A 17,756-nucleotide genomic window follows, 5' to 3' on the forward strand; every position below is an offset into this window, starting at 1 on the left:
ATGCATCAACGCTTGGGAACACTGTTATATTTAAATTTTTTAAATGTTATTTTTTCAATATAAGAAGATTTTTACACGTTTTCTTATACGACGTCATTCGGAGGTTATTATAATTCGCGTTTTCAACAATTTTTACAAATTTAAATACATTTTCATTCAAAATTGTCAATTCCATAATTGGTTTGACTGTTCATTGTCCCAGAAGCTATGTTGATGCGTCTACCTGTATTCTTCTACCATGGGGGGTATATTAAGTTCGTCATTCCGTTCGAAATAATAATTTTAGACATAACAAAGTATATATATTCTTGATCAGCATAAAATTCTAAGACGAACTAGCCCCACCCGTCCGTCCGTCTGTTGTAATCTCGATAGAGTGAAAACGAATAAACGTAGGAAGCTAAAATTTTGCACAGATCAGTATTTTGTAATCGTTTTAAATTTCGTATTTATGGTTCCTAATGGGTACTACAGCCTGTGAGAGGAAAATGTCTATGCAGGTCCAGGCATTCATATAGCCCCGATATAAGGGAACCTCCCTATATTCGGTATTTTGGCTATATTTAGTATTTTCAAGATTTGAACAGAATTTTTAACTGATTTTTTTGGAAAATAATCGACCGTGCCATCAGAATAAATGCCGAATATTATCGCGAAAATATTCTGGAGGTTGTATAAAGCCTTGGGCACACAAACATTTTAGCCGCAGACCTTGGACATTCCAACAGGACCCAGAATGGTTACAAAATGAGGTTTCTCGCTTCATTTTCAGCGACCAATTCGAACAAATCTAAACTTATTCTAAAAATTAATGCTATTTCCGACATTTTTTTGCTTTCATTCAATAAAATTTAAAAAAAATGTAAAAATTATGGCATTTGACTTTGTTGCAGTTTTTTATCTCACCCTGTATTGCAGGTTCTGGAACGCAACCATATATAATATACAACAGTGAGCTCGGCTTGTCGTTCTGTTTCATTCCCATCCACATTCAAGTGGTTATTAACTAACCAACAGCTGAGTCTAGATGGCGCTTCTTATAACATGTTTGGTACCTGGTAGTGGCGAATTTGAAACTTCAACCAATACTAAACTTAATTAAAAATCACAGGATTATAATTTTATCCAGTCCAACTTTGGAAAAAAGGAAGGCAATTTAATGACATTGCTAATAATTTTTTATAAATGTTGAGTCCTCAGTTTTGTTGGACAATAAATGTAGAGTCCTCAGTTTTGTTGGCAACACTTCAAAATAAACATATAAGTCATGGAGAATCTGGCAACCATACTAATATTTTCTGCTCGGCTAAACTTACCTAGAAAAAGTAATAAAAGAGAACGTCATATTTCTGTGTTCTCTCACTTTACCTCTAAGCGTTAATAGTTTTTCATGTACAGGAACGGCGTTCTAGTAAAAATAGTACATTATAGTATTATGCTGATGCTGGTTGGAACATGGTTTAAGACATTATTTACTTAAATATAGATGGCGCCTTAACCAATTGAAAACTCTGCTAAATTCTTTTTATACCCTCCACTATTTCAAGATTCTTCAAAATGATGGAGGGTATAAAACGTTCGGCCCGGCCGAACTTTTCTGCTTTTTTATTTGTTAAATCCCATTCAACAAGGTCTTATTCGCTTTCTTTTTGTCATAATCTTCTTTCTTGGCTTTTTTTTATAAATCAAGCTTTTCACCACAATAAACAGATTTAATAAATACAGCTTAAAAACGATTTCTTTACCTTCCTTGTTTTTTTGCTATTAATTTCTTTGAAAACAACCAAAAACAAAAAAAACTACCGTCAACGGCAATTAATAATGAAGCAGACTTGTAGACATAACATTTCGTTTGTTTGGGTCTCTTTGTGTTGCCAAACAACCCTGGCAAGTTGTTGAATTTCTTTTGACAGATTTCAAATTAAAAGAAAAAAAAAACACAGACCAACTGCCTCTCCCATACCTCTCAATAAATTTGTCCTTTTGAGAATTATTCGGCAGGTTGAAGGAACAAAGAACTGCCTCGACTTGGAATGCCATTCATTGTTGAGCTGAGAATGGTTTTAATAGCTCTTTGCCATTGATAAGAAAATGCGATAATATATCCTGTATACAGGATATGTGTAATATATATATATATATATATATATATATATATATATATATATATATATATATATATATATATATATATATATATATATATATATATATATATATATATATATATATATATATATGTGGTTGATAGAGTGTGTGTGTGTGAGTATGGCAGAGGATTTTTATTAAACAATAACACGCAAAACTTTACTTGATTCCTTTGTTTGCTAAATATTGTTGTTGGTATTTGGTAGGTGATTTTTTTCTTTTTTCTTTTTTTTGGATGAGGCATTTTTGTCCAGCAACGAGAGCTGGCCTTGGTATTTCATTCAATTGTCCATTTTAAAGTTATGTTTACCAGGCAATTGTTATTGCTGTTATATGCGGTTCGGCTAAATTATAGCTGAACGCGGGCCAATGGGCACGCCTTCTTATCGACAGAAATTAATTACAAGGAAAGCAATTAAAAGGCAACTAGTCAAAGTTCTAAGGTATGTCTCCACACTGGAAAATTCGAGGGTTGGAGCCACTTTGATAATTAGTTGTAATTGGAAAAGTAAGCGTTTGGAAAAGTATAGAAAAAAACAACAATTAGGCACACATGTTAAAAAGTGGAAAACTATTTAAAAAAAGTGAATAAAAAATTAAAAATTAGTTACACATGTTGTAAACTTGTTACATTAACATTAAAAAGTGTCATGTTGTTACTTCCCACAAACGGGAGAGAGAGAGAGAGAGGAAAAAAGTTAGTTGTTTTGTTTCTCTTTGCAACTAATTAGACGGTAATTAGTTGGGAACTAGACAAACTAATAAATGTCAAGGCAATATTTTTTATCTTCTTTTCCAACCTATTTTTCGGTTTTGTTACCTATTCTTAAAATCTATTCATTGAACACCTTTTTTGTCTCCAAGTGGTTCCCTACCTCCTTCATGTTCGTTAATTTGAAAACATTATTCATTTATATTTTCCTTCACTTCTCGTTTGTTTGTTTCCACAAAATTAAGCTCCCAATTAATTATTGTTTTTTTTTTTTTTTTTTGGAAGGGGGGGAATTTTGTGTACACTTGGACAGGTATGACCGATGATAGTTTGATATTTTACAGACCTTTGGTATTTTCACTCCAATTAGTCCCAATAGCAAAGGAAAGCGATTCATCTGTGTTTCCCCCTTTTTTTTTTTTAAATGTTGATTTACCTTTAAATGAATGGTTATGCAAAGAATGAAACAAAAACAATAAATATAAATTGACACAATATTGTGATTTATGATGATATTTTGTGGTGCAGAGCACAGAAAATTAAATACCCTTGCTTTTTGGTATTCAAAGGAATAAAAATATGGGAATGGGAACTTAAATGGAACTGAATGCATTTTTAACAAAAAGTTGCCAATTTTTTTCAATGGAGTCAAGGACATGTTACAATTTGTCAGGTATATTCATTTACTTGAGAATGGTCGAAACTTAAAGAGCTTGCTCTTCACCAAAGTCGTTATAACAAAAAGCTGGAAATTCAGGGTAGCCTCCGATTGGCTTATGCAAGGTGAGAAACTGCAATATAGTCAAAGACCATAATTTTTAAATTTTTTTTAAAATTTTATTGAATGAAATCAAAATGTGTCTGAAATAGCATCAAATTTTTAGATTTGTTCGAGTTGGTTAGCTTTGACGCGAATTATGACCTCCAAACGGCCAATGAAACGGTCATACGCTGCCCGAATGTTGCACTGCAATATTTTGGCTCATTCCCGGCGAAGCCCTTGCTTGAGGTGATCGACACTTGGGTATTTTTTAGTGCCAAGCTTGCTTTCCAAAATACTCCAGACACAATAGTCCAACGGATTGGTATCCGGAAATTTTGGTGTCCATTGTGCGCTGGAAATGAAACGAGGAACCTCATTTTGTAACCATTCTTTGGTGGCGCGTGCTGAGTGCGATGGTGCTGAGTTGGAAAGTACAAGGTCTGCGGCCAAAATGTTTGCATGCCCAAGGCTTCAATACACCTTCCACCCATATTTTCGCGCTAATATTTGGCATTTATTTTGATACCACGGACGATTAATACGAGCGGAGAGCGACCATCGGCTGTTATGGCGGCCCACACCATCACCATGGCCGGCGCTTGAGTTCTGGTGGCCAAACGAAGGTGCACAGTTTCAGCTGACCTCTTTGGCAAGTAAACACGCTCATATTGTTTGCTTTACAAACTGCTGGACAACGAATGTTTTCTCATCGAAGATCGGAGAAAACCATATTCGGCATTTCACCACTTTCGGCCAAGCGAAGCAATTCTTTAGCTCTTTTGAGTCTGTTTTCTTTCTGTTGCGGTGTAAGTTCTTGCACTTTTTGGAATTTAACCCGATCTCATTTTTCAATATTTGCCGAATGGTATATTGCGATATGTTCAGCTCACGAGCCATTTTTCGGCCACTGCGACGCGGGTTTCGATCAAGTCGCTTCTCTTCTTTTCGAACCATTTCTGCTGATGTTGCTGTTTCCTTCCGTCCAATCCCTTGACGTCGGACTACGCTACCAGTATCACAGTCACGAGCGATGGTACGAGACACAAAAGATGTATTCACATTTAAATGCTGGAGTGCTCTAACGATAGCCACTTGTGGTTTTCCAGCCAAATATAAAGAAATCACACTATCACGCTTGAATTCCATCACAAATAACTCTTTTTCTGGAAAATTGTGTACACTTGTAAACAATATAATGAGCTGTCACTGGAATAATTTTAATAGCTGTCGGACGAGTGGCTTAGAAATGACAGCAGTCTGAAGTTGGTTGCAGTTTTTCATCTCATCCTGTATACTGCCATATTCAGCATACATATTCCTATGAGGATTTTATTCTGCCATAAGTCACACACTGATTTTTTCGTAAAACGACTTTAAGGTAATCGAAGGTAGAAAAAAATCCTTTTAACTATTACAAAATGTAGTTTCAAGTAAATGTTACTGGTTAGCGTAACCAGACAGATTTTATTTAAACATGTAAAGAAGTGAACTAAATCTAACTAAGGAACTATATAAAGTATCTAGTTCCATTTCGAATACAGTTCCACTCAATGAACGACGTTGTCACACTCTAAGATTGAGAATACATAAAGCGCTTTTTGGCTGGCTTAAGTCATCGGCTGGCTTCTTCGTAAATGAACAAAGGAGCCTGGGACCAAAATCGAACTAAGTCAACCTAAAACTCCTTTGTTCCTCTACGAAGAAACCAGCTGATCAAAAAATCTTCTATCAAAAAAGCCTTCTATGTATCTTCACCTTAATAGGTGTGATATGGTTTCTAAGAAGAGTTTTAGTTTTTATCACATAGCATGGTAGAAGAATACAGGTACTTGCATCGACACAGCTGCTGGGACAATGAAGTGTCAAACCAATTATGTAATAATATTTTTAAATGAAAAATTATTCAAATTTGTAAAAATTGTTAAAAAAAAATGCATATCATAACAACCTGCGATTGGTGTCGTATAATGCATCGTTGATGCATCTACCTGTATTCTTCTACCATTCTCAAAATGTAGTTTCGAGTAAATGTTACTGGTTAGTGTAACTAAACAGACTTTATTTGGACATGTAAAGAAGTGAACTACATCTAACTAAGAAACTATGTAAGATAACTAGTTCCCCTTTCTGATATAGTTCCACTCATATCCATATTCCTCTCATATCCATCTTCATTTGAATTATCCCATGAGAGGAATACCTATGAGGGTTTTATTCTGGCATAAGTCACACACTGCCGTTTTCGTAATTAAACAATGCCAATCTAAACTATTATTATTTTACAAAAAATTCAATCAATGATTAATGTTAGAAAAAAATCCCCTCATGTATTCACCCCTTAATTATCTTAAAAAGTATTTTCTGAGTAAATTTTACTGGTTAGCGTAACCAGACAGACTTTATTTGGACATGTTAAGAAGTGAACTGAATCTAACTAAGGAAATATATGAGGTAACTAGTTCCCTTTTCAAATATAGTTCCACTCAATGAACGGGGTTGTCAAACTCTAATGGATGTCAAATGATTTCAAGAGTTTTAATGTTTATCACTTAGTAAGAACCCAAATTGATCGGTTTTCTACAAAAAAGGTGTAAACCAACAAAATAAATAAACAACAAAATATATAAACATTTATGTATTGTTTTCATTTATGTATTCATTGTTATTTTTATTTATTTTTGTTTTTTATCTATGTGTTCGATTTAATACATTGCCACTTATCCTTTAAGTTCCTTCTCCCACGTAATTCCAATGCAATTTTACAGAAAAAAATGTAAAACAAACATTACATTTGAGACCCGTTGATGTGTAATTAAAAGTCACACACACACCCACTCATACACCCACCCACTGATACATGCAAATTATGTTTCGTATTTCTTTATCATTTGTGTTGTTGCTGTCGTCGTCGTGATGTTTTTGTACATTTTATCCTCCACACACACACACACACACATAAAAATCCATTAATTTCTCTTCTATAATTACAGTCAAATATTTGTATGCGCTCCTCATTTCCAATTGATAGCCAACCGGGAATAAAGAGACTGGGGATGAAAAACCACAATAAAAAGGATTTGATTTTTAAATATGCAGGTAAGACAGCCGGATGAGAACGTGATGGGTGAGTGAGAGAGAGAGAGAGAGAGCAGTGGTTTCGGAAAACAAACAAACATGTTCCATTTACATATGGTATTCCGTTTGAATGCCAGTGGCGGTTGTCAGAGATCCAGGTTTTAAATTTGTTATCCCGAAATGGAGGTAATGAAATGTTAAAATGAAGTAATTCCGTGCAATTAAATGCTAAATATATTTAACGTTTAAGGATAACATAGGGTAGGGATTGCTTTAGCGACCTCTTAATTATGTGCTTTGCAAAGATTCGTAATTTGTTTGGCGTATAATCAGAGTACTCAACAATCAAGGCTTAATGATGAAATTACAATCAAAATATATATATTTTGTTTAAAATTTATTAAATTTAAAAATCCCAATGTCCTTTGCATTCAATGAAAATGAAATTTCAAAACTGCTCATCGATGACCAGCTATCCAATTCAATATGAAAATCCAGGCAGGTTTATCTGCTCTACCACTGGCAAAGCTGTATTTGGTCTGGTATTTCATTTTTAAGCACCCGTCAAAACTGTTATACCTCAACATAACCGCCACCATTGTTTATTTCGAACAACAAGAACAGAAAACACACAAAAGTGGTGGGTGTCCGATTTTTATTTTTCTCCTTTTTTTTTTTTTGTTCGTTTTTGTGGCAAGTCTGCAGCTTGTCGTCGATTTCAACATTCCAACAGAAATCTATTATTGATGGCGCCCAACGGACAAAGGAGAGCATGGCATGCAATCGACAAACCGACTGGACTCGACCGGTCCGGCCAACCAATATGTTGTTGTTGGCAAGTCCAATTTAGCTCAATGTTGCCAGCTGTTGCATTCGAACAAAAAAAAAAAAAACCAACCAGTTTTAAACAATATTTTTTTTGTTCTTTCACATGTTACCTCCTTGTTCCTGGCCCCCACCCGCCCAACAAATAACTCTTGTCCTTGCAGTTTTGCAAAAATTCTCCACCATCATTAGTGGAGCAAAAGCAGCAATTGTTCTCGATTTGTGGCACACAAACACAAAAACCATCAATGTTATGTTCTATGGGAAGCACATGAAGCGGCAGGAGGGGGGCAGGCAAGAGGGGAAGATGCATTGAATGAAGGAGCAAAAAAACTCGAATTAAATTGACTGAAGTTGTTTTGTGCAAAAAAGGATCTAAATATCGAGCAATGTATAGTCTGCCCTGTAAAAAAACGAGAAAAAAGGATAATGGGATTTTTTTGTTTTGCTGTTGCGGCAAAGGAAATGCATCAGGATATAATGATTTGTTATTGGCAATACTTGAGTGTTATTGGAATGTTTAGTGATTGTAGTAATCGCTTTTGAAATGTGTTAGCTGTGAAGTAAGAATGCGGTATCTTTGAGTTTTTAGGGCTTGATGTGGCTCGCATAATGAAGCATCCGCCAGATTTAGGTTATGGCCTTAATAATCTCAAAAATCTATTTAAATTTGCTCTATGTTATAGGGAGCGCCATCTATATTTCAATTATTGTAAATTGTAAGTGGGTGGGGCAATGGGAATATACTGCTAGTGAACTGAACATATCGGCAAATATTGAAAAATGAGCTCGGGGTAAAGCCATTGAAATTCCAAAAAGTGCAAGAACTTACACCGCAATGGAAAGAAAATAGACTCAAAAGAGCTAAAGAGTTGCTTCGCTTGTCCGAAAGTGTTGAACTGCCGAATTTGGTTTTCTCCGATCTTCGATGAGAAAACATTCGTTGTCCAGCAGTTTGTAAACAAACAAAATGATCGTGTTTACTTGCCAAAGAGGTCAGCTGAAACTGTGCACCTTTGTTTGGCCACCAGAACTCAAGCGCCGGCCATGGCGATGGTGTGGGAAGTCATAACAGCCGATGGTCGCTCTCCGCTCGTATTAATCGACCGTGGCATCAGAATAAATGCCGAATATTATCGCAAAAATATTCTGGAGGGTGTATTAAAGCCTTGGGCATGCAAACATTATGGCCGCAGACTTTGGACATTCTAACAGGACATCGCACTCAGCACGCGCCTTCCAAGAATGGTTACAAAATGAGCTTCCTCGCTTCATTTCCAGTGCACAATGGTCACCAAAATCTTCGGATACCAATCTGTTGGACGATTGTGTCTGGAGAATTTTGAAAAGCAAGGTTGGCACTAAAAATATGCCGAAGTGTCGATCACCGTAAGCAAGCGCTTCGCCGGGAATGGGCCAAAATACAGCAGAGCAACATTCGGACAGTGTGTGACGGTTTCATTGGCCGTTTAAAGGCCATAATTCGTGCCAAAGGTAAAAATTATGGCGTTTGACTTCGTAGCAGTTTTTTATATCACCCAGTACGTCAAATAAATGATCTTAGCAAAGTTGGCATTAATTCAGGCCAGACAAGAGCAGGCATGCGTAATTTTCTCCATACTCACAATCAGGGCCACTTAAAAACGATGTAAAGAGAGAGTAACAAAATTGGGAGAACATAAATGTACGACTCTCTGCCCGGTCCTGATTTCTGCCCTGCCATTTTCTTTGAGACATTTTATTTTTTTCCTAATTTCTCTCTATCTGATCTGTTAACAAATCAAATTTGCAAAGTAAACAAATATTCCTTTCCTTGTCATACTCGACAGGAAAAGTTAACAATTGTCTGAACTAAAGTTTTTAACTTTCTTTGCAAAGCATTTCCCTTGTCTTTTCTCCTCAAATGGTAAAAAATAAGAAGAGTACAATGTAATCGGAATCTCCTGTTGCCACACAATTTCTGCATCCTCCACGACATGTTGGGAGGTCAGAACACCAAAAAAATACCAGAAGAAATTATAAGTTGTAATCTCAAGAGTAACAAAGTCAAAAAAGAAACTAAACTTAAATCGAAAAGGAAACACTTTGTAATTTAAACAAAAAGGAACTTGCTGACAACTATTTTCCAAAAGAAACCCAAAAGGGAAATCTCTCACAAGCCTTGTCTCATTTACGGAACTTGTTGCCTTTTTGTTTTCCAAGATAAATGTCAAATTACTTACCTTATAAGCCTTAACAAAAGATATTCAAATAATTTGTTTTCTTCCTGGTCACATCTTTTCATTTGTCATTTCTTTTGTTTCTCTCTATTTCTTTTGTATTCCCATTCTTCTCCCGCAAAACCAAACAGAAACAAGAAAAAAGACGCGAACTGCGTCTGAAACGATTTTGGCGTTCGCCAAAAACCACTTCATCCGAAGATTCAACCGGATACGAGAGTCCAACACGAGCCAAGAGCTCCTCAAATGATGTCCAGCGTTTTAATCACTTGCACTACACCAGTTTGGCCCAAAGTGCTCCCACGCATGATGGCGGAGCGGATAGCGAAGGTGGCGGTGTCGGCGGCGCTGGCAGTAAAAATAAAACATCCTTGGGCAATGGTGGCTCCTCTTCGCTTAACAATAAGCCCACATGTTCATTGCCATTACTACAAGTTTGGCCAAGTCAGGTAGGTATAAAATGCAAAAAAACAACAACAAAAACATACACATACACACAGCCATTGTGACTTCCCAAGACCTGACCTTTTGGCTGAAGGTTCATGTAAAGCTTAGATTTTTATGGTCTTGATAAAAGATAACACAACAAACAAAACAAAGCCAGCCAATGACAGCGTTGAAAATGTTACGCTTTTGAGTTCTTTCTTTTTTATTATCTGAAAATATAGGAAAAATAATTTCTTTTGTTTTTTTAATTATATTATTTTTTGTATTTGTATTTTGAACATTCTTAACACTCATACATACTGATATTTTGTATAGTTAACCCATCAGTCGTTTGTGTGCATTCATCCAGGGATGGACAATTTTAATTTACATTATTTGTTGGAAAATCTTTAGGTCTTCTTTAAAGAGTGCCTGAAAATTGGACCTTCCATTGTGGCGCCCAACGTTCGGAGCCCATATAATTTTTATAATAAATGTTATATCTCTACAACAGATGTGAAAGTAGTGTCCAATTTCCCCATCACAGGTTCTACATGGTTTGTATACAAAAGTATATTTTATATGGCGCCCAACGTGGGTCAAGTAAGAAATTTCCTACAATTGTGGCACCAGTGATAATTATTCATACAATGCAGTTATCAAATGTGAAATTAGAAAAAATTAAAGACTAGATGGCGCCCAACGTGGGAGTCTTTCGATTTTTTATTAAAAAAAAAAATATTGGAAGAAAAAATTAGAATTTACATTGTCGTGGGTTGTCTAAAAATCAGAACTACCATTCTGGCGCCCAACGTCGGGAGTTGTTATAATTTCGATATAAAATAGTATATCTTTTACATGGTTTGTATGCAAAAGTATATTTTATATGGCAACCAACGTGGGTCAAGTAAGAAATTTCCTACAATTCTGGCACCAGTGATATTTATTCATACAATGCAATTATCAAATATGAAATTAGAATCAATAAAACCCACGTTGTCGCTCAAAATGGGAGTCATTCGATTTAAAAAAAAATTAGAAAAAACAAAATTGGAATTGTCGCGAATTATTCACCTTTAAGGGTAGTCTTAAAATCAGAACTTGCATTCTGGCGCCCAACGTCGGGAGTCGTTATAATTTCGATATAAAATATTATATCCAACTTTGATCAAATTAGAAATTTCTTAAAATTCCAATTTTCATAGTAGGTTTTACAGGATTTGTTTGCAGAAGTATGTCTCATATGGCACCAAACATGGGGAAGTTAGAAATTTCCTAAGCTACCTAGGATAGTTTTTTTTTACAAAACAACCATCATATGCGAACTGGAAATCTATAATACCCTAGTTGGAGCCCAACGTAGAGGTCATTCGAATTTTTATTAAAAAGCATGGGTATCACATCCAATCTCACTACATAGCAGGAAGAAGAAATATAACATTATTAACACTTTTTCTTTCTGGCGCCCAACTTGTGGAGTCCTCATAATTTTAATATGAAATATTATGTCTTCACAGAAGATGCGAAATCTGCATCGAAAAATTCCCATGGCAGGTTTTAAAATATTTGTTTGCAAAAGTAAATATCATATGGCGCCCAACGTGGGGAAAGTTAAAAACGTCTTATAAATCGGCAGGGATAGTTTTTTTATGTAACACAACCACTGCATGCAAAATCGAAGTCTATAATAGTCTACTTGGCGCCCAACGTTAGTGGCCATCACATTTTTATTCATTCAATCACATAGCAGAAAAAGAAGTCCACCCAAAAATTAGAGCCAATATCAGAAATATAACCATTGCTGGTCTTCCTTGGCGCCCAACTTGGGTATTCCCTATAAAGCTGATCTAGAGTTAGGATATACATCCAATCACATAGCGGAACAAAAGGTCCAGTGTAACACCCAAAAATTAGAGCAAATATCAGAAATATAAAAATTGCTGGTCCTCTTTGGCGCCCAACTTGACTTATAAAGCTGATCTAGAGGTAGAGCTAATCTATCCCCACAAATTTCTTTTATGCAGTCGAAATTATTTAATTTAATTTATAATTCAATTAGCCTGGCTGACATGTCAAACTTCTTTCATTTTATGTTTATATTAGAAAATGAGTGTTTCCAGTCATATTTGGCGCCCAATGTACTGTATCTTAACTTTTATTATTTTTAATGTAAATTAATAACCAAAAAGGGGTTAACAGCTGAAAATCATATCAAGTTTCCCATCCCTGGCCTCATATGTTGTAGATTTGTTAATTTTGTTTTGTTTCTTTCATTTGTTGAGCTGATTATCATTCGCCTCGTCTCACATTACCACATATATATCTTATCTCGTCTCTTTCCCTCTACATTTCTCTCTTACTACTTGTTCGTCGTGTCTCTGTCACTGTGAGGACGCTTTAAATGGATTCCTTGTCAAAAAAAAAAAAAAAAAAACATAACAAAAACAAATATTCACACATAAAATGAAACAATAAAAAAAAACAAAACGAAACCAAAATCTCGTCGCCGCGTGTGGGTGTATGCGTGCGTGCGTACGTGTACGTTGGGTTTTAAAGCCGCTGCTTAGACAGGAAGGTTTTTTACAGTTGCGTCGTAACAGCGGTCCTGAAGGTCAAAGGGTATGCGTTCAACTCAATGAACATCAATTCTCTTTTTTTTACTCGAAACTTAACTTTTTTCTTCTTCTTAAAGCTTGCATGTTTTTTTCTTAATACTTTTATTAAACAAATTAGCTATTTTTAACAAATATTTACTCCCCCAAATAGTTCCTGCAACGTCTAACTTTCAATTTGTGGAGTATTGACAAATTGAAAGCCCCCAAAATTTTTTAATTGAATCTAGAAAAGACCCCTTCTGCTCGTATCCTTTTTGCCCCCCAATTACTCTTATTCAGTGTATATTTTTTCCTCTCACTCACATTTTTGTATATATTTAATACTTTTTTTAAACATGTTTTTTTTTCTAAATCACACCTTTCCAAGTCATCACAAAGTATAACTCTCCCCCTCCGTTACCCCTCGATTTCACAACACTTACACCATGGCAATGACTATTTCTTTTGAACCAGTTTTCTAGTGACTACTTTGCCATTCAGATCGTTAAGCACTTAATTTTTTCGCCCCCCTCCTCCTCAAGTCTAGTTTTTTTACTCTCTACTGCAAATTGCAAATTACCATTGTATTGTTGCTGCCGCTGTTGTTGTTTTGCCATTAAATCTTTGTCGTTTCCTGTTTTATTTTTAGGACTCGCCACGAGGCGAAGCTGATGGCCAGTCGTTTATATTCCCTGCCATTGCCGAGACCAGTACGAGCAGCAGCAGTGGGGGCGGCAATAGCAGCAGCACCACCAGTGGCAACACCACTCTGTTAACCAGCACATCGGGCAACAGCAGCAACAGCACCGGCAATCATTTGACTCTGAACACAGGCGAACGTCGCAACTCACTCTACTGTGATACTTTGCATGCCGGCGACTCAGGCATCGATTCTGTTCAGGCATCACCCTCACCCAATGCATTGCCTCCGCCACCGGGGGTGACTCTGATTGGTATGGCCAATCCTTCGGCCGATACGATAAGTTCCTGCAATGTTTCACCTGCCACCACGCCCACGCAAGGATCGCCCAACCCCTCGTTGCGCGGCAATCGTATGGGTGCGAGGGCCAGCATTAGCGTGGGCGCGCCAAACTATCGCCGCAAATCCAGTGCCCTACTGCATCCCGATCATGCCCGGCTGTTTGCGTTGCGCATGAAACATGCCGCCGCCTTGGAGAGGGCCCAAACTTCACCCGATCAAACATCCATTGAGGATGCGACTGAGTTTCACGACAATGGTCTGGCAACGAATTTGCGCCTCTGTTCTGCCTCGTCATCGACGACCTCGTCGCTAACCTCCGTGGCTGCGGTAAGCCTAGGCGGGGGAGTATCCTCCTCTGCTGCTGCAGCAGCACTGGCTGCTGCCGCCGGTGCGGGGGCCCAGCAGCGAGTCTCCGATCCGTGGCTACAGCCGCAATCAGATCGAGAACGTGATTCACGGCACGAGCGTCGGCGATCATCGACCGTGACGCGTTACTCGCTCTTCGATGCCCTCGATCTGGAGTATGCCTTGCTGCGTGCTGCGGCGCGCGGTTCCGTCGGCCCCTATTCGTTGAGTGAATCGATACACAAACTGACCTTTACGCAATCACTGGCGTTTCCAGCGCTGGCACGCGGTTTGGCTTCCAAACGTCGACGCTCGGCCACACGGATGAGTTCGCGTCCCCTGAATCCCAATGAATCCGGTTTAAATACCTGCGCCAAAGTGGTAACCGCCGTGATATTAGTGGCAATCTCTTTTATGGTCTTTCTCATAGTGTATAAATTTGTACGGACGTGAGGATTACTCCTGGCCCCGACAGATTTTCCCGTCACATATCAAAATGCCTATTCGCTGAGCTCTTCATCTGCGTCGGCGTCAGCAACGACTTCACTAACGGGAATAAACAATAGCAGTGCATTGAAACCATTGTCGGGGTTCAGGAGAGTGTTGGGTATCAAAGAAAGAGATTGAAACAAAACGAAAAAGGAAAAAAGAAGAAGACATAAAAGAAAAAGTGCACAAATTGAAAACCAAAAAATAAGAAAATACAACATAAAAACATATTCAAATGTGATACAATTTAAATTACAAAACCAAATTCAAATACAAATTGAATAATTTAAAAAAAAAAAATTAATTAAATCTAATTCTAAATGCAAAATCAATAATAATTGGAATGTGTTAACATTTATATTTATACATACAAAACATATTAAAAATTAAATAAATCTTATGCAACAACAATAATAACAACTAAAACAACATATGCATATAATCAACCAAAAGAAACTGACAATTTAAACATATCTTTACAAACTACAATGCAACTACAACAATCCCTAGAAATGGAACAAAAATTCTGCAACTACAGCCCTATAACAAATAACTTGACTTCTCTGCCTCCTTCTTCTTCTTCTACTCTGACTTTCACTTGCTCCTCTCCGTTTATTTCCCTCTTCAAGTAAGCCAAACAATATGCTCTTCTCTTTACTTTACTTTCTCTCTTTCTCTCTATTATGTGTTTGCTTCTCTTTTTAGCATTTAGTCAAGTAGTATTAATTAAAAACAATATAAAATAACAACGTAAATTAAGCTAAGCTAAGTTAAAAGCCTAAGCCATAAGGAAGAAACAACAAGGTTTCCTTTTTAGAGAAAACAAAAATTAACCCAAAAAGAATAACTAAAAAAAAAACAAAAACAACAATTTTTTATGAGAAATGCTCAATTTTTAAGGAAATCCCTGCTCTTTGTGAATTATTTATAAGAATCTGCTAAGCTAGCGCTTGATAAATGCAACTCAGCTAGAAATAACCCAATTCCTTTGCCAGCCATTTGCAACGAGAAAAGGATACCCCCTCACAAGACAAACCATTTCCCAGCAATGCTAGGCAAGACAACTTTTTATGGCTGTCAGCCAATCCTCTCTGTTTTCGCAGAAAAACTTGGCAGCCATGAAACCAAACCAAACCACCCGGGACGATTCTGCGAAGGCAGCAAAGAAAATCAAATTCCTGGGTGGCTGCTTGGTTTGCTTAGCTACGGGTTATTGTCACCACAATAATTCGTTGTCTATTGTCTGTCTGTTGCTCCGTTTATATTTTTCAAAGACGATAACTTAATTAATAAACACTTTTTTTCCTAGAGCGCTTTTCATCCTCCTCAAGTGCCCGGCCAATCTCTTCAATGACACTTAAATAATTGCATTGCTTGTAATGTTAGTTGCCAAGACAACAACAGCGATAGCTATCACATCATAAGAAGTGATAATAATAAGCAACTTAAGAAAACTTATAAAGGAAAACATAAAAGGAGGTAGGTTAAGATCTAATGGGAAATGAAGAAGGCTGGGATATTAGCCCTCATTATCAGAATTTATTTACTTAATCCAGATTTATTCAACCAATAGTGAGATTCTCTAGTTTATACTATTACGGACAGAAATCTCTAACTTTCACATACAACATTTTTACTAAATTTTTACCTATCGGTAGGTCTGGTTTTCTCGACGGCCTTAATATCAGAAAAAAAATATTTAGTTTTACAGAAAATTTCGTAAAATACCGAAAGTTTAAGATCGATAAATCTCGCTAACTTAATAGTTAATTATTTACAGAATCACACTCCGAAGTCGCGAGAGTTTCCACAAAGGCGTTGTTTAGACTTTGTATCTGATCATCAAAAGACTCAACTGAGGTTTACACAAGACAAATTGCCTTGATTCAGAGTTGCCATGGTAGAAGAATATAGGTAGACGCATCGACACAGCTGCTAGGACAGTGAACTGTCAAACCAAATTTGGAATTAAAATGTTGAATGAAAAATTATTTAAATTTGAAAAAATTGTTGAAAAACGAGTATTATAATATCCTCCGAATGACGACGTATAAAAAAACATATAAAAATCTACTTATATTTGAAAAGACATTGAAAAATTTTTGACGTATCAATGCTCCCAAGCGTTGATGCATCTACCTGTATTTTTCTACCATGAGAGTTGCCATCAAACAATCCCTTTTCCCACAATTTTCACGTTCTTAATCCTTTTGAAAAGACAATAATTTTCGACAAATGGGAATCGATTGAATATAGCTAAAACATAAAAGAAATTATGGACAAAATAATAAAGGAGCGAAAGCTCAAAGCTCAGATATAGTCAGGTTGTTATATGTTTACTATTTCGGTAAAGCTTAAGTGGTCAGCAGACCGTGTGTTGTCCTGTTATATTCAGCTGCTCTTTTCAGTGAATGAATTAAATGAAGACATTTACACTTCATTATTTTGGACCTAGACATCAAGGAACTGTTCCATAATTCGAAAAAAGTAATGTAATTTGCATTCAATGCATAAAAATGACCGATTTTACTGTCTATCATAAGACACAATTTGTCTGAGTAAAATTAGTAGCATGGTAGAATAAAGAATTTTTCAAAATTAGTTTTATACCCTCCACCATGCATAGTTTGGAGCATGGCTCAATAAGAAAGGTTGCTAAACTTCCAGTAAACTAGGAAAATGCAACACTGTACAATGCAACAGATCAGTCTTTTGTCTTCAGGCATGTCAAGTTCGAAGATGGACTATATCGGTCAACGATATCGAATACCCCCCATAATTGTTTAAAAATCCATACTAGAAGTTCTTTCTATATATAGCGTATAGCTTACATACAACGGTAGCTTCCGATATCGATATTTTGACGATTTTATGAACATTATTTACCAGAGTTGTATCCAATTTCGTATTTAGAATTCGTAAAGGGTACTACAGCCTATGGCAAAAAAATGTGTAAGCAGGCCCACGTCTTCGTATAGCCTCCATATGACGATACCTCCTAATATTCGGTATTTTGATGATTTTAGCGACATTAATTACCGGAGCTGTTTCAAATTTCGTATTTGAAGTTCCTAATAGGTACTACAGCCTGTGACAGAAAATTGTATATGCAGGTTCAGGTCTTCGTATAACCTCCATATAACAGAACCTTCCTATATTCGGTATTTTGATGATTTTA

At 36.5% G+C, this 17,756-nt stretch overlaps 1 protein-coding gene across 1 annotated transcript in view; it reads left to right on the plus strand.

Moving 5' to 3' along the window:
* Positions 1-16,159, plus strand: part of LOC101895420 (uncharacterized protein DDB_G0271670) — a 49,577-nt gene extending 33,418 nt beyond the window's left edge. The window contains exons 2-4 of the mRNA XM_011292959.3: positions 6,614-6,719; positions 9,874-10,191; positions 13,412-16,159. Coding sequence (XP_011291261.2) covers positions 6,714-6,719; positions 9,874-10,191; positions 13,412-14,542 — 1,455 coding nt within the window. The 5' untranslated portion in view covers positions 6,614-6,713 and the 3' untranslated portion in view covers positions 14,543-16,159. The remainder of the gene's footprint in view (positions 1-6,613; positions 6,720-9,873; positions 10,192-13,411) is intronic.
* The last annotated feature ends 1,597 nt before the right edge of the window (positions 16,160-17,756 follow it).

Source organism: Musca domestica, unplaced genomic scaffold (assembly GCF_030504385.1).
Source record: "Musca domestica strain aabys unplaced genomic scaffold, Musca_domestica.polishedcontigs.V.1.1 162, whole genome shotgun sequence".
NCBI classification, from domain to species: domain Eukaryota; kingdom Metazoa; phylum Arthropoda; class Insecta; order Diptera; family Muscidae; genus Musca; species Musca domestica.